The following is a 16689-nucleotide window of genomic DNA, read 5'->3' on the forward strand; positions in this document are numbered from 1 at the left end:
CGAAAAATGAAAGTATAAAGACAGACCCGGAGGACAATCGACTTTAAACCCCTAAACTCATCTTGAAAAAAAGATTTCGTTACAATTGCGCATTTTTAACCTGTACTCATTTGGAGCTAAACCTTAGCTAAGGACAACACCTAATCCAACCTTTTCCTGTCATGTCATTGCTGGTAGATCAAAGAAACTGATTAAAAATTGAATCATCATTGATAATGCTAGTTTGATTGACATCATTGATTGCCGAACAAGATCAATATGTTTGAAAACTATAGTGTTGTATATCACTGTGTAGTATTTACTGCTCTTTGCCTTTGAATCATGAAAATGAACTGCACTGTGGTGAAATATTTTTTTCTAGAAATCAAGTTTTGCACTACTGTGTAGAAAAAGTAAATAATATATTGTTATTAAAAGAATATTTAGATAATCTGAAATACAAATTGCTCTCATGATGGGAAAACTTAACAGTCTTCTGGACTTATGGTAGTACTCTATGGTATGTATGGCAAAATACAATATAACAATAATAACAATTTTTCAGTTTAATCTTGAATCCACCTGATGGCGCTGTTGCACCATTAACACAGTGACACACTGATCCAGACCTGCAGTAGAGTAACACAACATGTCAGAATCTACCAATGTCAGCAATCATGGGTAACTATGTCAAAGGTTACACATTTAATTTTATTGCTCTTCCAACTCATATATTCATGTGAACAACAATGCAAAATGATAAATGTGTACAGAGTTGAGTTGCAAACACTAAATCAAAGGTGCCCTGTGGTGTTTTCTTGGAAACAAACAAGTTCAGTGTTCCTTACCTAAACGCATTGTGTCCATCATTGAGCTCTAACACACATCCCCAGTGTATTTCCTTCCTCATAAAACATTTGTAATGCCATTTTTTTAGATTATTTTAAATATAGCACAGTTTACATCCATGTTTACTAGCTTGCCATCTTCCTCTTCCCTGACTTTATTGGCACATTGCAGCATATCTAGGCACCTTCTCGCCACCTGTTGGTCGGGGGAATAGTGTAACACCACTGGTAGAACAACAGTGTCAATGTGCGTGTGCACGAGATAAACAAAGCAGAGACCCACTCATAGAACAACAGCTCCTAGTGCTGCCCCTTACAAAAAAGAAGTATACTTCAAGTTTATTTTATAAAGTAAACTTAAGTATAGTTCAAGTATATTACCAAGTATACTTTATGTAATAAGTATACTAATAGCAATGTACTAGTAGTATACTTGTAAGTGTACTTAGTATACTTTTATGTGTACTATTTCAATACTTCTTGGGACTAAATTGTCCCACTTTTTAGTTTATAAAAGTATACTTTTTAGTTTACTTTAAATGTAAGAGTGGTAAACTTTGGTTTACATCCAAGCTGTTTTTTGTACTGCAACGATAATATGACCTATACTACAAGTGAACTTATAGGTATACTGTTGTAGCCCACTTTTTAGTCTATGAAAGTACACTTTAAAGTACACTTTCAGTAAACTACTAGTTTGATATGCAAATATACCTTTGAGTTAACTTATAGTACTTAGCCAAATTTACTTAGACTTTTCTGTATACTTTTCAGTATAAGCCAAGTATACTTGGACTCTTCTGTATACTTTCAAAGTACACTTAGAGTTTTCTGTTTACTTGTTGGTATAAACCAAGTATACTTGGACTCTTCTGTATACTTGCCAAGTACACTTAGACGTTTCTGTTTACTTGATGGTATAAACCAAGTATACTTGGACTCTTCTGTATACTTGCCAAGTACACTTAGACGTTTCTGTTTACTTGATGGTATAAGCCAAGTATACTTGGACTCTTCTGCATACTTGCCGAGTACACTTAGACTTTTCTGTATACTTGTCAGTATAAGCCAAGTATGCTTGGACTCTTCTGTATACTTGCCAAGTACACTTAGACTTTTCTGTATACTTGTCGGTATAAGCCAAGTATGCTTAAGTATAATTTTGTTAAGTATATCTCTGATAAGTACATAAAAAGTAACTTGGAAGCATATAAATTTGAAAGAAGTATACTAATAGCACACTTGAATAAACTTTGTAAGGGGCTAGAGGTCAAAACTCCACAGGGAACCTTTAACACAGGAATAAACACACAAGTGCAAAGTATTTACTCTTTGTTTTTAAAACCACGTATATATTATCTCACAACAGTATGTAACTCAGAGAGGATGGTCTGTTCTGTAGTGTTTGATGGCATCTGGCAAAACAAGTCTAGTTAGTGAGTGTGTAAGAGAGTGTGTGGGGCTTTTCACTCAAAACAACTGAAAACTGTGGATGGATCTGTGAATATAAAAAAACTTCTAATGCCGGTAACTACTGTAGGCTTCTACTCACAAAACAGTTTTTACTTATTTAGAGCAATCTCTCACCCTGAACACAGCGTGCACAGAATAAATCTTGTTTATAATTACTTAATACCATGTCCCTTTTGTAGACTACATTATACGTTGTTTTTATGTAATACATTCACACAGGAAATTATCAAAATGTATTCATAAACAAGGCCCTCATGCAGACTTAATCACAGCATTATCACAGCATTCCTGAATGTGCTGTATATGAACAACACAAAAGAGAATGAAAATGAAGAATCTAATAATAGATGGACAGTTTTTGACTCGCTATTATGGAAGTTTTCAAATTTGAAAGCAACAGTGCTCCAAGCATTTCAAATGGACTGACATACATCTGTCTGCACACATCATTGCATGTACGTTATGTATTGTATTTTAACCAACGGAGCAGGGCACTGTCAACGTTAGATGTAAGCTCTCTACAGTGTAGTAGAAGTTGAGGTTAGGTGATCAAAACTTGGCGATTTTCTCCCCTTCAATTGGCAACTCAAATGTGCTTTCGTGTGTTTTGTGTGTAGTCCTCAACACTGCTGCTGTTGCACTACCCTCGCAATATGCATGGCAATTTAACAAGCTGACGTTTGATGCTGTTGTTCATTCAAATACTACAATTAAGGTAACCAGATGAGAATTTGGGACAGGACAAACAGGACAGGATTCGGGAAAATTGCTCATAATTTGGAACTGTCCCAAATTTTTCGGGAGATCTGGTCACCCTAACTACAATACTGAATAATAATCAATCAATACTGATCGCCTGACTTAACCAAGGTATCAACAGGAATCTACTATGTCCTCAATGGTGGTTTCTATACTTGAACAATTCTATTCTATTACTAATTTTGTTTATTCTATTTCAGTAAGTGTCCAAACTACAGCCTATGAACATGGCACCGCAAGACAGATTTTAAAATATTTCTAAACTACATTATGGTGGTTGTGATACTGAATAAGTGTGTATTTACTAAGTATTTTTTGCCACTTTAATTGGTAGACCTATAGCTAAATCTAATCCTATAGCTAAGTCTAAAACCAAAACTAATGCACTCCATTTATACCAGGGTTGGGTAAATATTAATTAATACCTCTCAAAATAAAACAAGACTATTCAACAGAAGCACAAACTACAGCTTCCAAAATGACCGTAGAGATGAATGAACACATCTCTAAAACAGTTTCAATAACTTAGCTATGTGTACCAAATAAACTGGCCCTTATGCATAACTTTAAGCCTTCATATGATTTAAATGGGTAGGATTATATAAAAATTCATCCCCCCCATATAGTTGTCATGAACAGGGAAATTAGCTATAGAGACCAAAACCATTTTTTGTACCAGGCTGTAAACAACTATTTCTGCTGTAACGTTGGGCATTTTAACATGGGGGTCTATTGGGATTGACTCTCTTTTGGAGCCAGCCTCAAGTGGCCATTTTGGCACTTTCGCATTGGCTTCATATCTCAGCACCGGAGGTTGCCGCTTGGTAAATACCCTACTTCAAATCTGTAAAATGAAAAAGCTACAATGAAAAACTGGCATATGTAGGCTGTGCTATAAATTGTCCTGGTGACAATCAGTCAATCTGATTTGAATATTTGATTTTGATAGCCTGAAAAGTTCATGGGCCCACCAAAAGCACTGTAATTCTTCCTCTGGGGGACCATTAATATCCACAGCAAACATCATGAAAATCCAGCATTGGATTCTGAGCGATGGCGCCATTGGCCAAAATGCTGGTCCATGTGAAAAGATTAGCTGAAGGGGGTCACCAATTTGTCAGCGATTATGCTGTGGGACCATTAATAGTTGTTCCAAATATGGACCAACTAATGGACCGGCATTTGACCCAACTGCTAGCTTGTTTTGGTTAGCAAAAATTCTCTTCAGCATCTTTTCCCTGAAATATAAGGCTTTTATGCTGCATTCCAAATCTGAATATAGATCAGGAAATCCATCTTTAAACACAGATCTATCAATAATTACGCACTGTATTCTACATTGGCTCCTTTTTCTTGAAAGCCACAGGCTTCCTCTGATGCTGATGAAAATGAGGCTTGTTCTTCTTTTGATCCCACTGGCACATCAAAATATCCCTGAAAGTTGTCCGGAAGGTCTTGTTACACAGGGCGTAGCACATGGGGTTGATTGTGCTGTTCACATAACACAACCAGTATCCCAGCGCCCAGAGAGTTCCCGGAATGCAGTCCTGACAGAAAGTGTTGACCAACACCATGATGTTGTACGGCAACCACGTCGTGATGAAGACGCAGAGGATGGCACTGAGTGTCCGTGCCGCTTTCTTCTCATTTGCCTTTTTTTCATTCTTGCGCTTGTTGATCTCTGTCTTGGCCTTAGATGCGAAGCGTTTGGCCATCGCCGCATCTTTCATGGTGATGGCTGCGGGTGATTGGTCGGCGGACGATGGGGTGGCGGGGTTTGATTGTGACCCTTTTCGACTTTGGTTGGATGATTGCTTATCTTTGTTGTTTTTCACCTTCCTAGACTTCTTACCATCTAGATAGATAGATAGATAGATAGATAGATAGATAGATAGATAGATAGATAGATAGATAGATAGATAGATAGATAGATAGATAGATAGATAGATAGATAGATAGATAGATAAATAGATAGATAGATAGATAGATAGATAGATAGATAGATAGATAGATAGATAGATAGATAATTGTATTATTTTGATATATATATCATGCAAACAAGACCACTTAGTAGGGTTATGTCCAACCTGTCGGAGGCCTTGATGGGTCTGCACCGTCAGCATCGTCCTCTGAACCTGACTGGTCCCCAGAGGCACCACCTTCATTGTTGTTAAAGCTGTCACAGCTGCTCTGCTCGGCATCGCCCAACGTCGTTGTCGTGGTGTTGATGGACCTCTTGGATGCACGGCGACCCGGCAGCAGTGATGAAAACCGGAAGCAGAACGCGCCGCACCTCTCTCTGCTTCCCGTTCCTCCTGGTATGCTGGCATTGTCCTTGTTGTTCTTCTCTGAAGCCGGCTGATTTAGTTCAGAGCTGCTGCAGCTTTGAGAGCTTATTTGGCGTAGCATGGCTGACGAATTCTTCTGGCTGTTAGTCGCACCTTCTCCACCGGCTTTTCCGCTGCCGCTCCCTTGATTCTGAGCCTGGCTTTGGCTGTGGCCTGACCCAGTTGCCTTGAGACCTTGGAAATCTTTAACACGCTTCTCTGTCTCCTGATAGATCTTCCAAAACAGGAATGCCATAATACTTACAGGCAAGTAGAACGCGGCAACGGCAGTGGAGAATGTAATGATGGGCTCGGACAGGAACTGGATGTAGCACTCATTGGGCTGGACTGTCCGCTCACCCACAATGTACTGCCAGAACAGAATAGCTGGGGCCCAGAGAATGAAAGAGATGGACCAGGCTAATCCAATCATGGTCATGGCACGCTTGGTTGTACGTTTGGCCCGGTATGTCAAAGGTCTGGTAACAGAGAAATACCTAAGAGAACAAAGACAGAAAGTAGGCAACTGTATACATACAGAGTAACTGTCAACTCGTCTAATACCGACGCTTGGTCAGTGCCTCTCGTCGTCTGATACCGACACGCGTAGGCACCCTTGAGCGTCTGTATGAGATGCACCGGGCTTTCAACTAACTCCAATGTAAACCCATCTGTGTTATTATTAGATGGTCAGAGCAACTGACGTAGTATAAAGAGCAAGAAAGTCCACTTAGGGAGGAGGTCGGGGTGGATGGTTGGGTCAAACAAACAAGGACTTTCTCCCAAGAGACCGCTGTTTATGTCCCATGTCACATCAAGTCAGCGTTGACTTACTTTTGTTACGTAATTTAGTACTTAAACCCGAAGTCGGTAACTTTGAGCAAATATGAGAAAAAAAGTTATTTTTATAAAACTGTCACTATATCCTGATAGTAGTGTATGAGATCTGAAAAAAAGTCATGTTCCTCTGTGTTCTCCTGTTCTCCCAATGGCATTAGCAAGATTTAACAGCCAACCAATCAGAGATGAATGAGAAAGTTTGCTCCGGGCGGTGCTTGGTTTTGTCTCGACTGTTTTCAACATGGCGACCAGGTCAGAAACTTTCTTGTTTTACAGCTAAAGGGTACACTACAAGATGTTTCTGAAAACATTTGAGGCGAGAAATAGACATTACAGTAACAGAATATTGATTCATATTTGATCAGCGCTGCCTAGTTTGACCGTTTGACCAGTGATTGACAGCTTCTGTAGAGACTCCTCGGCTCTGATTGGTTGTTTTGGTTCGGGCGCGGTGAAAACCTGCAAATACCATTAGCAGCACTAAGAAGAAGAAGAGGAACATGATTTTTTTTTTTTTACAGATTACCTCTCTCGTGTACAGCTGTTAGAATATTTATAAAAATAGCTTTTTATCATATTTGCTCAAAGTTTCAGACTGCAGCTTTAACTAACGCCACGAACGTAACAAGCTTGTTTACTTATTTTACGGAACAAACATACTAACTTTAACCCAAACCACAATGTTTTCCTGAACCTAACCGAGTAGTTTTGTTGCCTAAACTAAACCACGTAAACCTAAAAATTAAGTAAACATACATTGGAAGTTTATTGTGGAAAGACACTATGCATGTAACGAGAGGAAACTGACACGCCGTCCCTGACGCTAGAAGGGTACCTAGAGTGTCATAGTTTGAAGTGTTGGGCCACTGACCAAGCGTCGGTATTTGACAACTTGGGAGTTACTGTCTACCACACTGTCTCTCCTGATAGTACCAGTAAGAGTCACCAGAGTCAAAACAATTTAAATTGTACACAAGAGACTTTAAATATGTCCTGTTTCCCATGGCTCTCGATATTAAACCATCATGACACCACATGTAAATATATGCTTTTTACGATTTGGATACTCTGATCCATTCAGAACACTGGCTATGAGCTTCATTTCAGTTAAGTTTATCAACAAAAAATACAATAAATCATGTTCTGTTACCTGTCAAAGCTGATAACAAGGAGGTTCATGACTGAGGCGTTACTGGCCACATAGTCGATTGCAAGCCACAAGTCACAGACCACTGGCCCAAGAGCCCACTGGTCCATGATGATGTAGGTGGTATACAGGTTCATTGACAGTGTGCCAATGGTCAGGTCAGCAAATGCTAGGCTAAGCAGGTAGTAGTTGTTCACTGTCTTCAGTGCCTTGTTGATCTTGAATGACACCATCACTAGGATGTTGCCAACAATAGTGACAAGAGAAAGTGATCCAGTGAGGAAGACAATGATGATGACCTGAAGATGAAGAGGTAAGAAGAGAAAGAACCAAAGAGGGTGGTTTAAGTCCATTACACAGTGTAAGATACTTAGTGATTTTGTTATAGTGACTCAAAATCCCTTAACAGAAGTAGCTATCAGAACCTTAACCAAATCAACCTGAAAGTATCTGGATTGCTGGAAACCACCAGCTGTTCACATACATCGTTCGTAGCTATACATATGAAAAGTAAATGCAATGTAATTCCTATATATCCCTACGAAATCAATTTGTATGTAATCCATGTAATTGTGAACAAGGAAGTATAAAGAGCGGTCACGTAGGGAGGGGGTCCAGGTGGATGGGTGGGACAAAAATTGGACTTTAACCCAGGAGACCACTGTTTGTGTCCTGTGGAAACCGGAAGTCAGTGTTGATTTATTTGTAACTTCCGTACTTAAGTTACGTCACTGCCGGTGTTATTTGAACTAAAACCATGATCTTTTCCTAAACCTAACTAGGTAGTTTTTGTCACATAACTTCCATACTTCAGTTACGCCACTTCCGGTGTTATTTTATTTGGGCACATGGGACTACTGTTTTTCCTAAATTATAATGGAATCTATTGCAAAAACAGTAGTCCCAACAGTTTGGCCAATTTTGAAAATTTCTCTACATTTGTGCTTTAGCTGAGAGCACAAATGGGTTAATCTGGCTATGACAGTCAGCTTTTGATGATTTTTATCTTTCTCTTATGAAACATAAGCTTGTTTTAATAAAACTGGATGGGTGACTAAAATTGAACCAGATTTAAGGAAGTACTTATATAACATAGAAAGACTCAACTCATTAATTCATTTAGACAAGTATCATAGTTTTCCAGAGATGTTTATCTTGGAACACCAACTATAAGCGACCGCCCGGTTCAAATGAGCCATAAATTCCCAGGAGCTTTGGAGCAATCATGTAAGGAGCACAGCTAAATGTTTTGTCTGGTGGGTAGAATTCCTCGCTACTGAAGCCATGAAATTTACACAGTGAGGCCACAGAACTACTCTGCCTGCTCTGTTCTGGCATACTCTCCACCTGCAGTGTCTCATGTCTGCATATTTAGGTATCAAAAACTGTAGCAGTAAGTCATATGCGGTATCAAATAATACTAACATTTACACGTGTATAACTAAAAAAAAAAGTGGTTTGTTGATGGCTTATTCAAAATTACAGTGTCACTGAAGCACTAACGAAAACTGATGCAATGAAAAATACGTTAAAAGTAGAACAGCTGATTGTTACCTGCAAGATAGTATGTCCTCCTAATGGGTCAAAATCCTTTGCTGGCTGCATTAATGTCCTGTTAATTGGTGAATCAGTGAAGTTTCCTCCTTGTCTTGAGACATAACTGACATTATGTAGCTTCCACCCACCAACAGTGTCAGATAATACTGCCAACTCCTGGTAAGAGCCACCTGAAGATGTGGAGAAACAGTATCAGAAAGAATTGTATACACGTCTATGAATCTTTTATAAGCAGATTTGAAAAAGATTTACACATATAATTTTAAAATCTGCTCAAAATTTCACAACATCTGCATTACTTAGTTGTTATAAAGACACTAAGTGCTGTAGTGTAGTGCAGTACCTAAGATAGAAGGCTCAGCTATCATGGTGGCAACAGGCTGGTCCCTCATACCAGGAGAACTGTTGGTAAGGAAGTGGATAGAATCAGAGCTGGAGGTCGGGTTCATGATGATCAACGGACATCTTGAAAAAAAGGGAAAAAAACAACGATAGAATTTGAGATGCAAAAATTAAGGATAAAGTTGTTAAACGTATTTCTTTAACACTTTTTACCAGAGATTTGGGGCAAAAAATAGTTATTTAACTCAAAGATGAAGTTGGGCATTATAATTGACTCAACATTTTCATTTGAGCCGCTCTTAAAGGTCCAGTGTGTAGGATCTGGCAGGATAGCATTTTTTAGATTGCAACCAACTGATCCAAGGCCCTTGGGAAGAGTACCGAGCTTTGAAGCCAATTTTCGTAGTGGCCAAACCGTGGAATTACAACTTCTGTGTTTTGGCTTCTTGCGCCACTGAGCAACTCTAGGAGGAATGAACGGGAGCACGCCTACAACGCTGTGTCCAGTTCTCTTTGAACTGAAGCGTCTCCCGTGTGCCAAGCGTGTTGAAGAGGTATGGTGGCCGACACGAAAACGCGAATGGCCCTCTATAGAGCCATTTGGAGCAGAGCCAGTGTGTAGAGTGTGTGTGTGTGTACGTAGGAAGGGAGTGGTGAAGCAAGAGAGAGAAAGCCGCAGCGACGGCAGCTAGTAACGTTATCGACTTTGGCCCAAGCAGGAAAAGTTAACAGAGTTTGGTTCGTCCGTTCTGGGCTACTGTAGAAACATGGCGGTGCAACATGGCGGTGCAACATGGCGGACTCCACCAGTTCCACACAATAAACAATAAACTTTTTACACATTTTAATGTTCCTAAACTTTTAAGACATTTCACATGTCGAGATTTATCGTATCAGTTCCATCATCAGTCTTTATCTCACAGAAGAATTCCATCTGTTCTTTTTATTTTTTGTCTAACATCTTGCATTATCAGCACCCATAGAGGCTCTTCCTTGCATCCTTGGTATGAGTCCCACTGTCCACACTGGCATCTCCTCAGTCCGTCCGACTGAGGTTGTTGGCTGCCTCCAGCTGACACAATTGTTTGACAATGAAAATGATCCTAACATGCTTTTTGTTTCGAGGTAAATCCTCAACTTCCATTGCATTGCTGATTCTGGCATAGATTAGCATAGCCTGTAAAGAATAGATGATATTACTAATACAGGCTGTACTAATTAAAGCCAGAACCATCATATCTCCTCCATAGAAAATGTCTTCAATCCGTGCCCTCAGCTCTGATGTATGATGTTGGAGAAGAGAAAGAGGCTACATTCCTACACAAATAAATGAACACGTGATAAACAATATGGAACCCCAAAGTGTTCAATATTAAATAAATAGGGGACTTTATGAAATAAATAATCAAATTAATAATATATATACATTTCAAAATAATAATTTGACTTAATGTCTTATTCAAATTAATATTGAACACTTCAGGGTTCCTTAACAATACGTATATAAAAATCTAAATATAACAAAAAAAACAACAACAACAAAAAAGCAAATACACATTTAACAAATTAAATCAATCCCATGCATATTTAAAGCCTCTTTCCTATTTCACAATTCCATGTAACACTCAATGGGAAAAAAAGAGAGAATTAATTATCTTATTCCTGTTAAGACCGAAAAGGTGGGTTAATGAAATATAACAAACTGCATGGGTTGTTCCGGGTGACTTTGAAAAACTGAACATTTCACTAATGGCAGTCATTAGCCTCCACACTAATGAAAAAACAAGTCATATTGATGTCCAACTCTTGACAGAAACCTTCTTACCAGAAACAATTGGTACATCATCTTAAAGGATAGGTCCATTTGTATCTTAAAACAATACTCACATTACATTCAAAGGGTTATTTATTGGTCGCTGCAATTGTTCCTCCTGTCCATACTGGCCGTGAAGAGATCCCTTCCTAAAGCGATGGGGGTCAAAATCCACAGCACCTCAGTGCCAAAATACCTTGTAAAGTTCAGCCTCAGCTAATACGTTGCTTCAGCAGTCTTTAACTGAACTTGAGAATGCATTTTTTGCACTGTAGATTTTACCCCCCCCTCCCCCCCTCCATTTCTTACATTAAAATTGCTTTAAGAAGGCCTATAGGAAGGGAATCACTTCAGGGCCAATAAGGGCCGGAGAAATAATTCAACACAGTCTCACAGCAGTTTGTGAAATTGTCCCAACATTTTATCTATTTGATTCGAATACATAGACATGAATTTCCCTTTTTTTTCTTGACACCAAGCACGACTTCCAACAACGTATTTTTTGTGTGATGCCAGCAGCATCTCACAACAAGAGTCAATACCAACAGGAGAATATACTGTTTACCATTGGCAGAGCATTTTGGCAAATTTTTCTTGGGCGCTACCCACATAATCAGCTGTGCTGCTCATCCCACAAATGCAGGATCCTTACAAGTTGGACATCACTGTGAAGGTAAATAAACAGGCTTTCCAACGATGTAAAATACAATGCCAATTAGCATTGGAATAACAGAGAAATAATCCATCAAACACAAATTTTCAAACTTTTTTTTCCGTGTTTATATTTTGGAAGATTTCTATGTGGATCAAATCACAGACTTTTATTTTGAAGGATGCTAGGTTGCATTTCCTCTATAGGTTTTCCTAAGAATTGTTGATATTGCGTTAATATGTTATTATGAAATGCTATACATAAGTAAGTTGGGTCTCAGGTTAAGGTTAGACACCTTCCTATAAAGAGAAATATCGGGGGTTATCAGTGGAAGTATAGCGAGCATCTTATTTTACAAACGGCACTCTGCGCATTTCCATTACCTTTACTTCCGGTTTGCTCCACCTGAAAGGTAAGCATGTTCTCGGCTCTCTCTGTATTTTCACCGTTTATGTTGTAAATATGACGTTAAACTACTTAAAACACATTTTAAAGTCATTATATTAGCATTGTTAAGCTTTAGAGTCGCCGTTTGTATGTCTTTTCATGCATTAACCCGCTAATTAGAGTTAATTAGAGCAGAAGTGTGTCGAGGCTCGTGTTGTGCTGCAGGTCTGCTGTGTAGCTCAGCTCGCTAGAGGGCGCTGTTGAGTCTGTTTGCTGCATGCAGCTCTGAGTGACTTTACACCATGTTACACAGGCGCTGAAAGCATGGCTGCAAGAGACCCTGTTTCTTCACAACTACAGGTATGTGGGTTTATGCATGGCTATTTTTTTTGTTATTTCTCTGATGGAAAATAATAATAATGATAATAATAATAATTTTATTTGTAGAGCACTTTTCAAGCCCAAAGCACAAAGTGCTTTCCAAGGATATTCACATCATAGACAGCAGAAGATAATGAGACATAAATATTAAATAAAAAAAAAATAGAATGGGCAAATAAAGAAACAAGTCTATACATATTCATACAATTACATATGCATATACATACAAAAGACTAAAATTCAGCTGATTGGAAAAGCCATTCTATAAAAGTGAGTTTTAAGACTGGATTTAAAAGTCGTGACAGAGTCTGCTGATCTAATGCTCAGTGGAAGACTGTTCCAGAGTCGTGGAGCCAGTACTGCAAAAGCTCGATCACCTTTAGTTTTTAACCTGGTCTTTGGAACGTTTAAAAGACCCAGACTGGCAGACCTGTGGGGCCTGTTTGGAAAAATGCAGTATGTTAGATTAATTTAATTATAGAATTTGCAGTTTATTTAATCTTTTTGACAATGTTGTTGGCTTTACTTCCTCTTTGCTCTGGGACTTTTACTGGGAAGTATGGGTGTAAAGATTTTTACAACGATTCAATACGATATGATTTCCACGGTTCCGATACGATTCAAGGACGATATTTGGCTCATCTAGACCAAGATACGATACGATTCAATGACTTCTTAAAGTCAGTGTGACTGTGAAATAAATAGCTGGATACTGGACAGGTCAGGATGCCTCAAAGTTTTTCAGTAACACTTCATTTTACAGGTCTGCAAATTTCATGGTAATTAGGTGATAATTAGCAAGTAACCTATTTAAAATTACTTTAGAATTACTGCCAAATTACCTCAGCCTCAGCCAGGACTCAATACTAAACAACTCAGTCCCTGTGTTTAATCTTACACCTTACTTTGAGTATCTAACCCACCCATATCACAAACCAGTTCACTGAAACGTCTTCATAGATAACATTTAGACTGCGTGTTCTCATCGTTGTTCTCATGTTGTTTTCAGATTTAGCTGATCTCTGAGATCTGGGAGCTGTCATGAAAGATTATGGGAATTATCATCAATCCATCGGTACCAACCATGTCATACTAGCTTGTTGGGAAAGAGACTAAATAATGCTCCAAACGTCCGCTTTAATTTTGGAGAGGAAAGACTATCATGGCCATTTTCAAAGGGGTCCCCTGACCTCTGACCTCCAGATATGTGAATGAAAATGGGTTCTATGGGTACCCACGAGTCTCTCCTTTACAGACATGCCCACTTTATGATAATCACATGCAGTTTGGGGCAAGTCATAGTCAAGTCAGCACACTGACACACTGACAGCTGTTGTTGCCTATTGGGCTGCAGTTTGCCATGTTATGATTTGAGCATATTTTTTATGCTAAATGCAGTACCTGTGAGGGTTTCTGGACAATATCTGTCATTGTTTTGTGTTGTTAATTGATTTCCAATAATAAATGTATACAAACATTTGCATAAAGCAGCATATTTGCCCACTCCCATGTTGATAAGAGTATTAAACACTTGACAATCTCCCTTTAAGGCACATTTTGAACGGATACAAAATGTGCGATTAATCGTGATTAACTATTTTAATCGATTGACAGCCCTAGTATATAGTAGTGCTACAATTGCAAAAAGGCTATACTGTAAAATAAATGATATTGAGATTTGTTTTTATCAACATAAGTATCTAAGACTCCTCTTTAATTTTGAATGGTCTTTCATGCTTTTATATTGTAGAAAGTCTTCTTTACAAACGGATGTTATTTTTTTAGGATGGGTTTTGTACATGGAGAACAAAATGCTGTCCAAATGGTTCAACCGGACTGACAACTGAACAGGACAGAAAGAGACAAAGATCCCAACAGTTGAACAAGAGTAGAAGAAATCAGCAGTCATTGGTAAAATAAACTGGAAGTTGAGCATCAAAAATGTGTGCAGATTTAAACAGGAACCGCTTCCTGTTTCAGTGTCAAGGTCACAATAATGCAGCCTAGAACACGCTGGAAATAACAGCTGCAACTTGTTGCTTTAGCAAAGCTCTTCTAAAAATCTTCACGATAGAGATAGAAGGTTAGTCTATTAGTTAGCGCTACGGGAATGTCAGCTGAACATGATCACAGTTTAAACCTCTTCAATCTAACCACTGAGTAGACTGCAGAGGGACTAACTCCATATTTAGTGCCCAGTTGCACCGTTGTGGTTCAATAAGGACGCTTTTCTGGACAGGAAAACAGATTAAAAATTGATTTTCTGAACTATATGTGTATATATGTTCATTCTGATTATATATATTTAATATAATATAATATATTTGATTTGTTTTGCATGGTACGTGTAAGCATAAAAAATGAGAAAATGTATATATTCCCATTTGTTGGAACAAGCGGATACACTTTACAATTATATATTTGATACTCTCATAAAGTGTTTATTCTTTAATTTAGAGAATCTAAAATAGATAGATGAAAAAGATAAAAATGAAGAGTTTAAGAGGTAAATACATTTGATGTATTTTCCTAATTAGGTATGGATGTTTATTTTTAGTTAAAGCCCCTAACTGTCTGTCAGTCAGACTATGTGTGTGCTCCTGCAGCATTTATCATATTTAATAATTCAAGAAAGCAAAAAGCCAAATGGTGAGTTACTCTAATGAAATGCACTTACCAGTCCACTCGTGGTTCCCAGTATCCAATATGTTATCCTGCTGGGAAGCTCAGCTCTGCTCATGCAGCATGCTTCTGTCTGCTGATGCTCAGACTGTTCAGTTGGTGTGTGTGACTGGAACGTCCAGCTCCGCCTTTGACTACTGCTGTGCTACAGTCTGCAGTAGAACCTCTCACATCTGGGCTGGTACATGACATGAGTTGGACCATAGGGGATGTGACAAGCCTGAGTAGACTTTGACATGGCAGATCATTTGGTCAAAATACATATATACAAAAATTACAGTATATATACAGTATATATGTGTTTTATAGGAGCTGTGCTGCTGCAACGTAGGGCTGATTTTGGTCTGAAGGCCCGCTAAGAGTTGCCGTAGTTCTTATTGTTCATATGTTTGGCAGTTAATAATACAAAAATAACAATATGGTGATTTTTGAAGCCATATTCATTTAAACCTGCAGTAGGCAGAATATTTTTGGTATCATTGGGCATAAATTCCATAATAACCTTTCAGCGTATTGTAATTCAAGTGTTTTGAGAGAAAACTAGACTTCTGCACCTCCTCATGGCTCTGTTTTCAGGCTTTAATAAATCTAGCCCGTGACGGGAGACTTTGGCCAATCACAGGTCATTTCAGAGAGAGAGCGTTCCTATTGGCTGTTCATTCAACGGAGGCAGCTGTCAATCACTCGCAAACTCCGATCAAACGGTCAAACTAGGCAGCGCTGATCAAATATGAATCAATATTCTGTTATTGTAATGCCCATTTCGCACCTCAAATGTGTTCAGAGTCATCTTGTAGTGCACTCTTTAGCTGTAAAATGAGAAAGGTTGCTCCGGCTGGTGGGAGGTGCTTGGTATTTCCTCAACTGGTCTCAACCAAGCCCCCAGTAAGAGCGCCGGTCGTTGATCCCAACTTTCGTAGTGGTCAAACGGCGGTACTACAACTTCACGTGATGCTATTGGGAACAAAAATACTTTTCCCCATAGACTTACATTGGGAAAGATAAGTCTGTAACTCAGCGGATATTTTTTTTTTGAGGTAAATAAACTTCCCAGTACGAACACTCTAATAGCCCTTATTTAAATCATTAGCTCCTAAAAGTTGTAAAATGCACTAATAGCCGAATCCAGAGGTATTTACATTCCTCCGTTCATTTGAATGAGACCCAGACTGAGGCTGGAGCGCAAGTTGCGACGACGGCGTGACGTTGGGACCCCGTGACCGAGTTGTGTGACCGAGCGGACGATACTGCGCACGTTCAATGTGTCCAAGATCCGGGTACTTTTCCATGCGGAAGTCGAGCCATTTTGTCTTCATGCGCCACTGAGCAACTTTCATAGGAATGACCGGGACCCCGCCTCCAACACTGTATCCAGTTCTCTTAAGACATCCATGGTCTCAACATGGCTGCCGGGTCACAAACTTTCTCATTTTACAGCTAAACAGTACACTAGAAGATGTTTCTGAAAACATCTGAGAGAAATAGGCATTACAGTAACAGAA

At 38.9% G+C, this 16689-nt stretch overlaps 1 protein-coding gene and 1 long non-coding RNA gene across 2 annotated transcripts; one reads left to right on the forward strand and one right to left on the reverse strand.

The window, feature by feature from the left end:
* Nucleotides 1-194: 194 nt before the first annotated feature.
* On the reverse strand, nucleotides 195-15276 carry chrm3b (cholinergic receptor, muscarinic 3b). Its single transcript, XM_074619880.1, has 6 exons — nucleotides 15183-15276; nucleotides 9274-9395; nucleotides 8928-9100; nucleotides 7377-7672; nucleotides 5147-5883; nucleotides 195-4914 (listed from the first exon to the last, which is right to left on the reverse strand). Exons 2-6 carry the CDS (start codon nucleotides 9377-9379, stop codon nucleotides 4394-4396), a joined length of 1833 nt encoding a protein of 610 aa, XP_074475981.1. The 5' UTR covers nucleotides 9380-9395; nucleotides 15183-15276; the 3' UTR covers nucleotides 195-4393.
* On the forward strand, nucleotides 12110-13569 carry LOC141758454 (uncharacterized). Its single transcript, XR_012591878.1, has 3 exons — nucleotides 12110-12149; nucleotides 12438-12484; nucleotides 13515-13569. It is a non-coding gene; the product is annotated as an uncharacterized LOC141758454 (long non-coding RNA).
* Nucleotides 15277-16689: the final 1413 nt, after the last annotated feature.

This window comes from Sebastes fasciatus, chromosome 20 (genome assembly GCF_043250625.1).
Source record: "Sebastes fasciatus isolate fSebFas1 chromosome 20, fSebFas1.pri, whole genome shotgun sequence".
Taxonomy (NCBI): Eukaryota; Metazoa; Chordata; class Actinopteri; order Perciformes; family Sebastidae; genus Sebastes; species Sebastes fasciatus.

Bases quoted from the DNA above. Each gene is read 5' to 3' on its own strand.
- chrm3b (XM_074619880.1), bottom strand. From the start codon at position 9,379: ATGAACCCGACCTCCAGCTCTGATTCTATCCACTTCCTTACCAACAGT. The intron at 7,673-8,927 runs GTAACAATCAGC...CTTCATCTTCAG, and splicing joins GAGGACATACTATCTTGCAG to GTCATCATCATTGTCTTCCT. The intron at 5,884-7,376 runs GTAACAGAACAT...TTGTTCTCTTAG, and splicing joins CTTGTTATCAGCTTTGACAG to GTATTTCTCTGTTACCAGAC.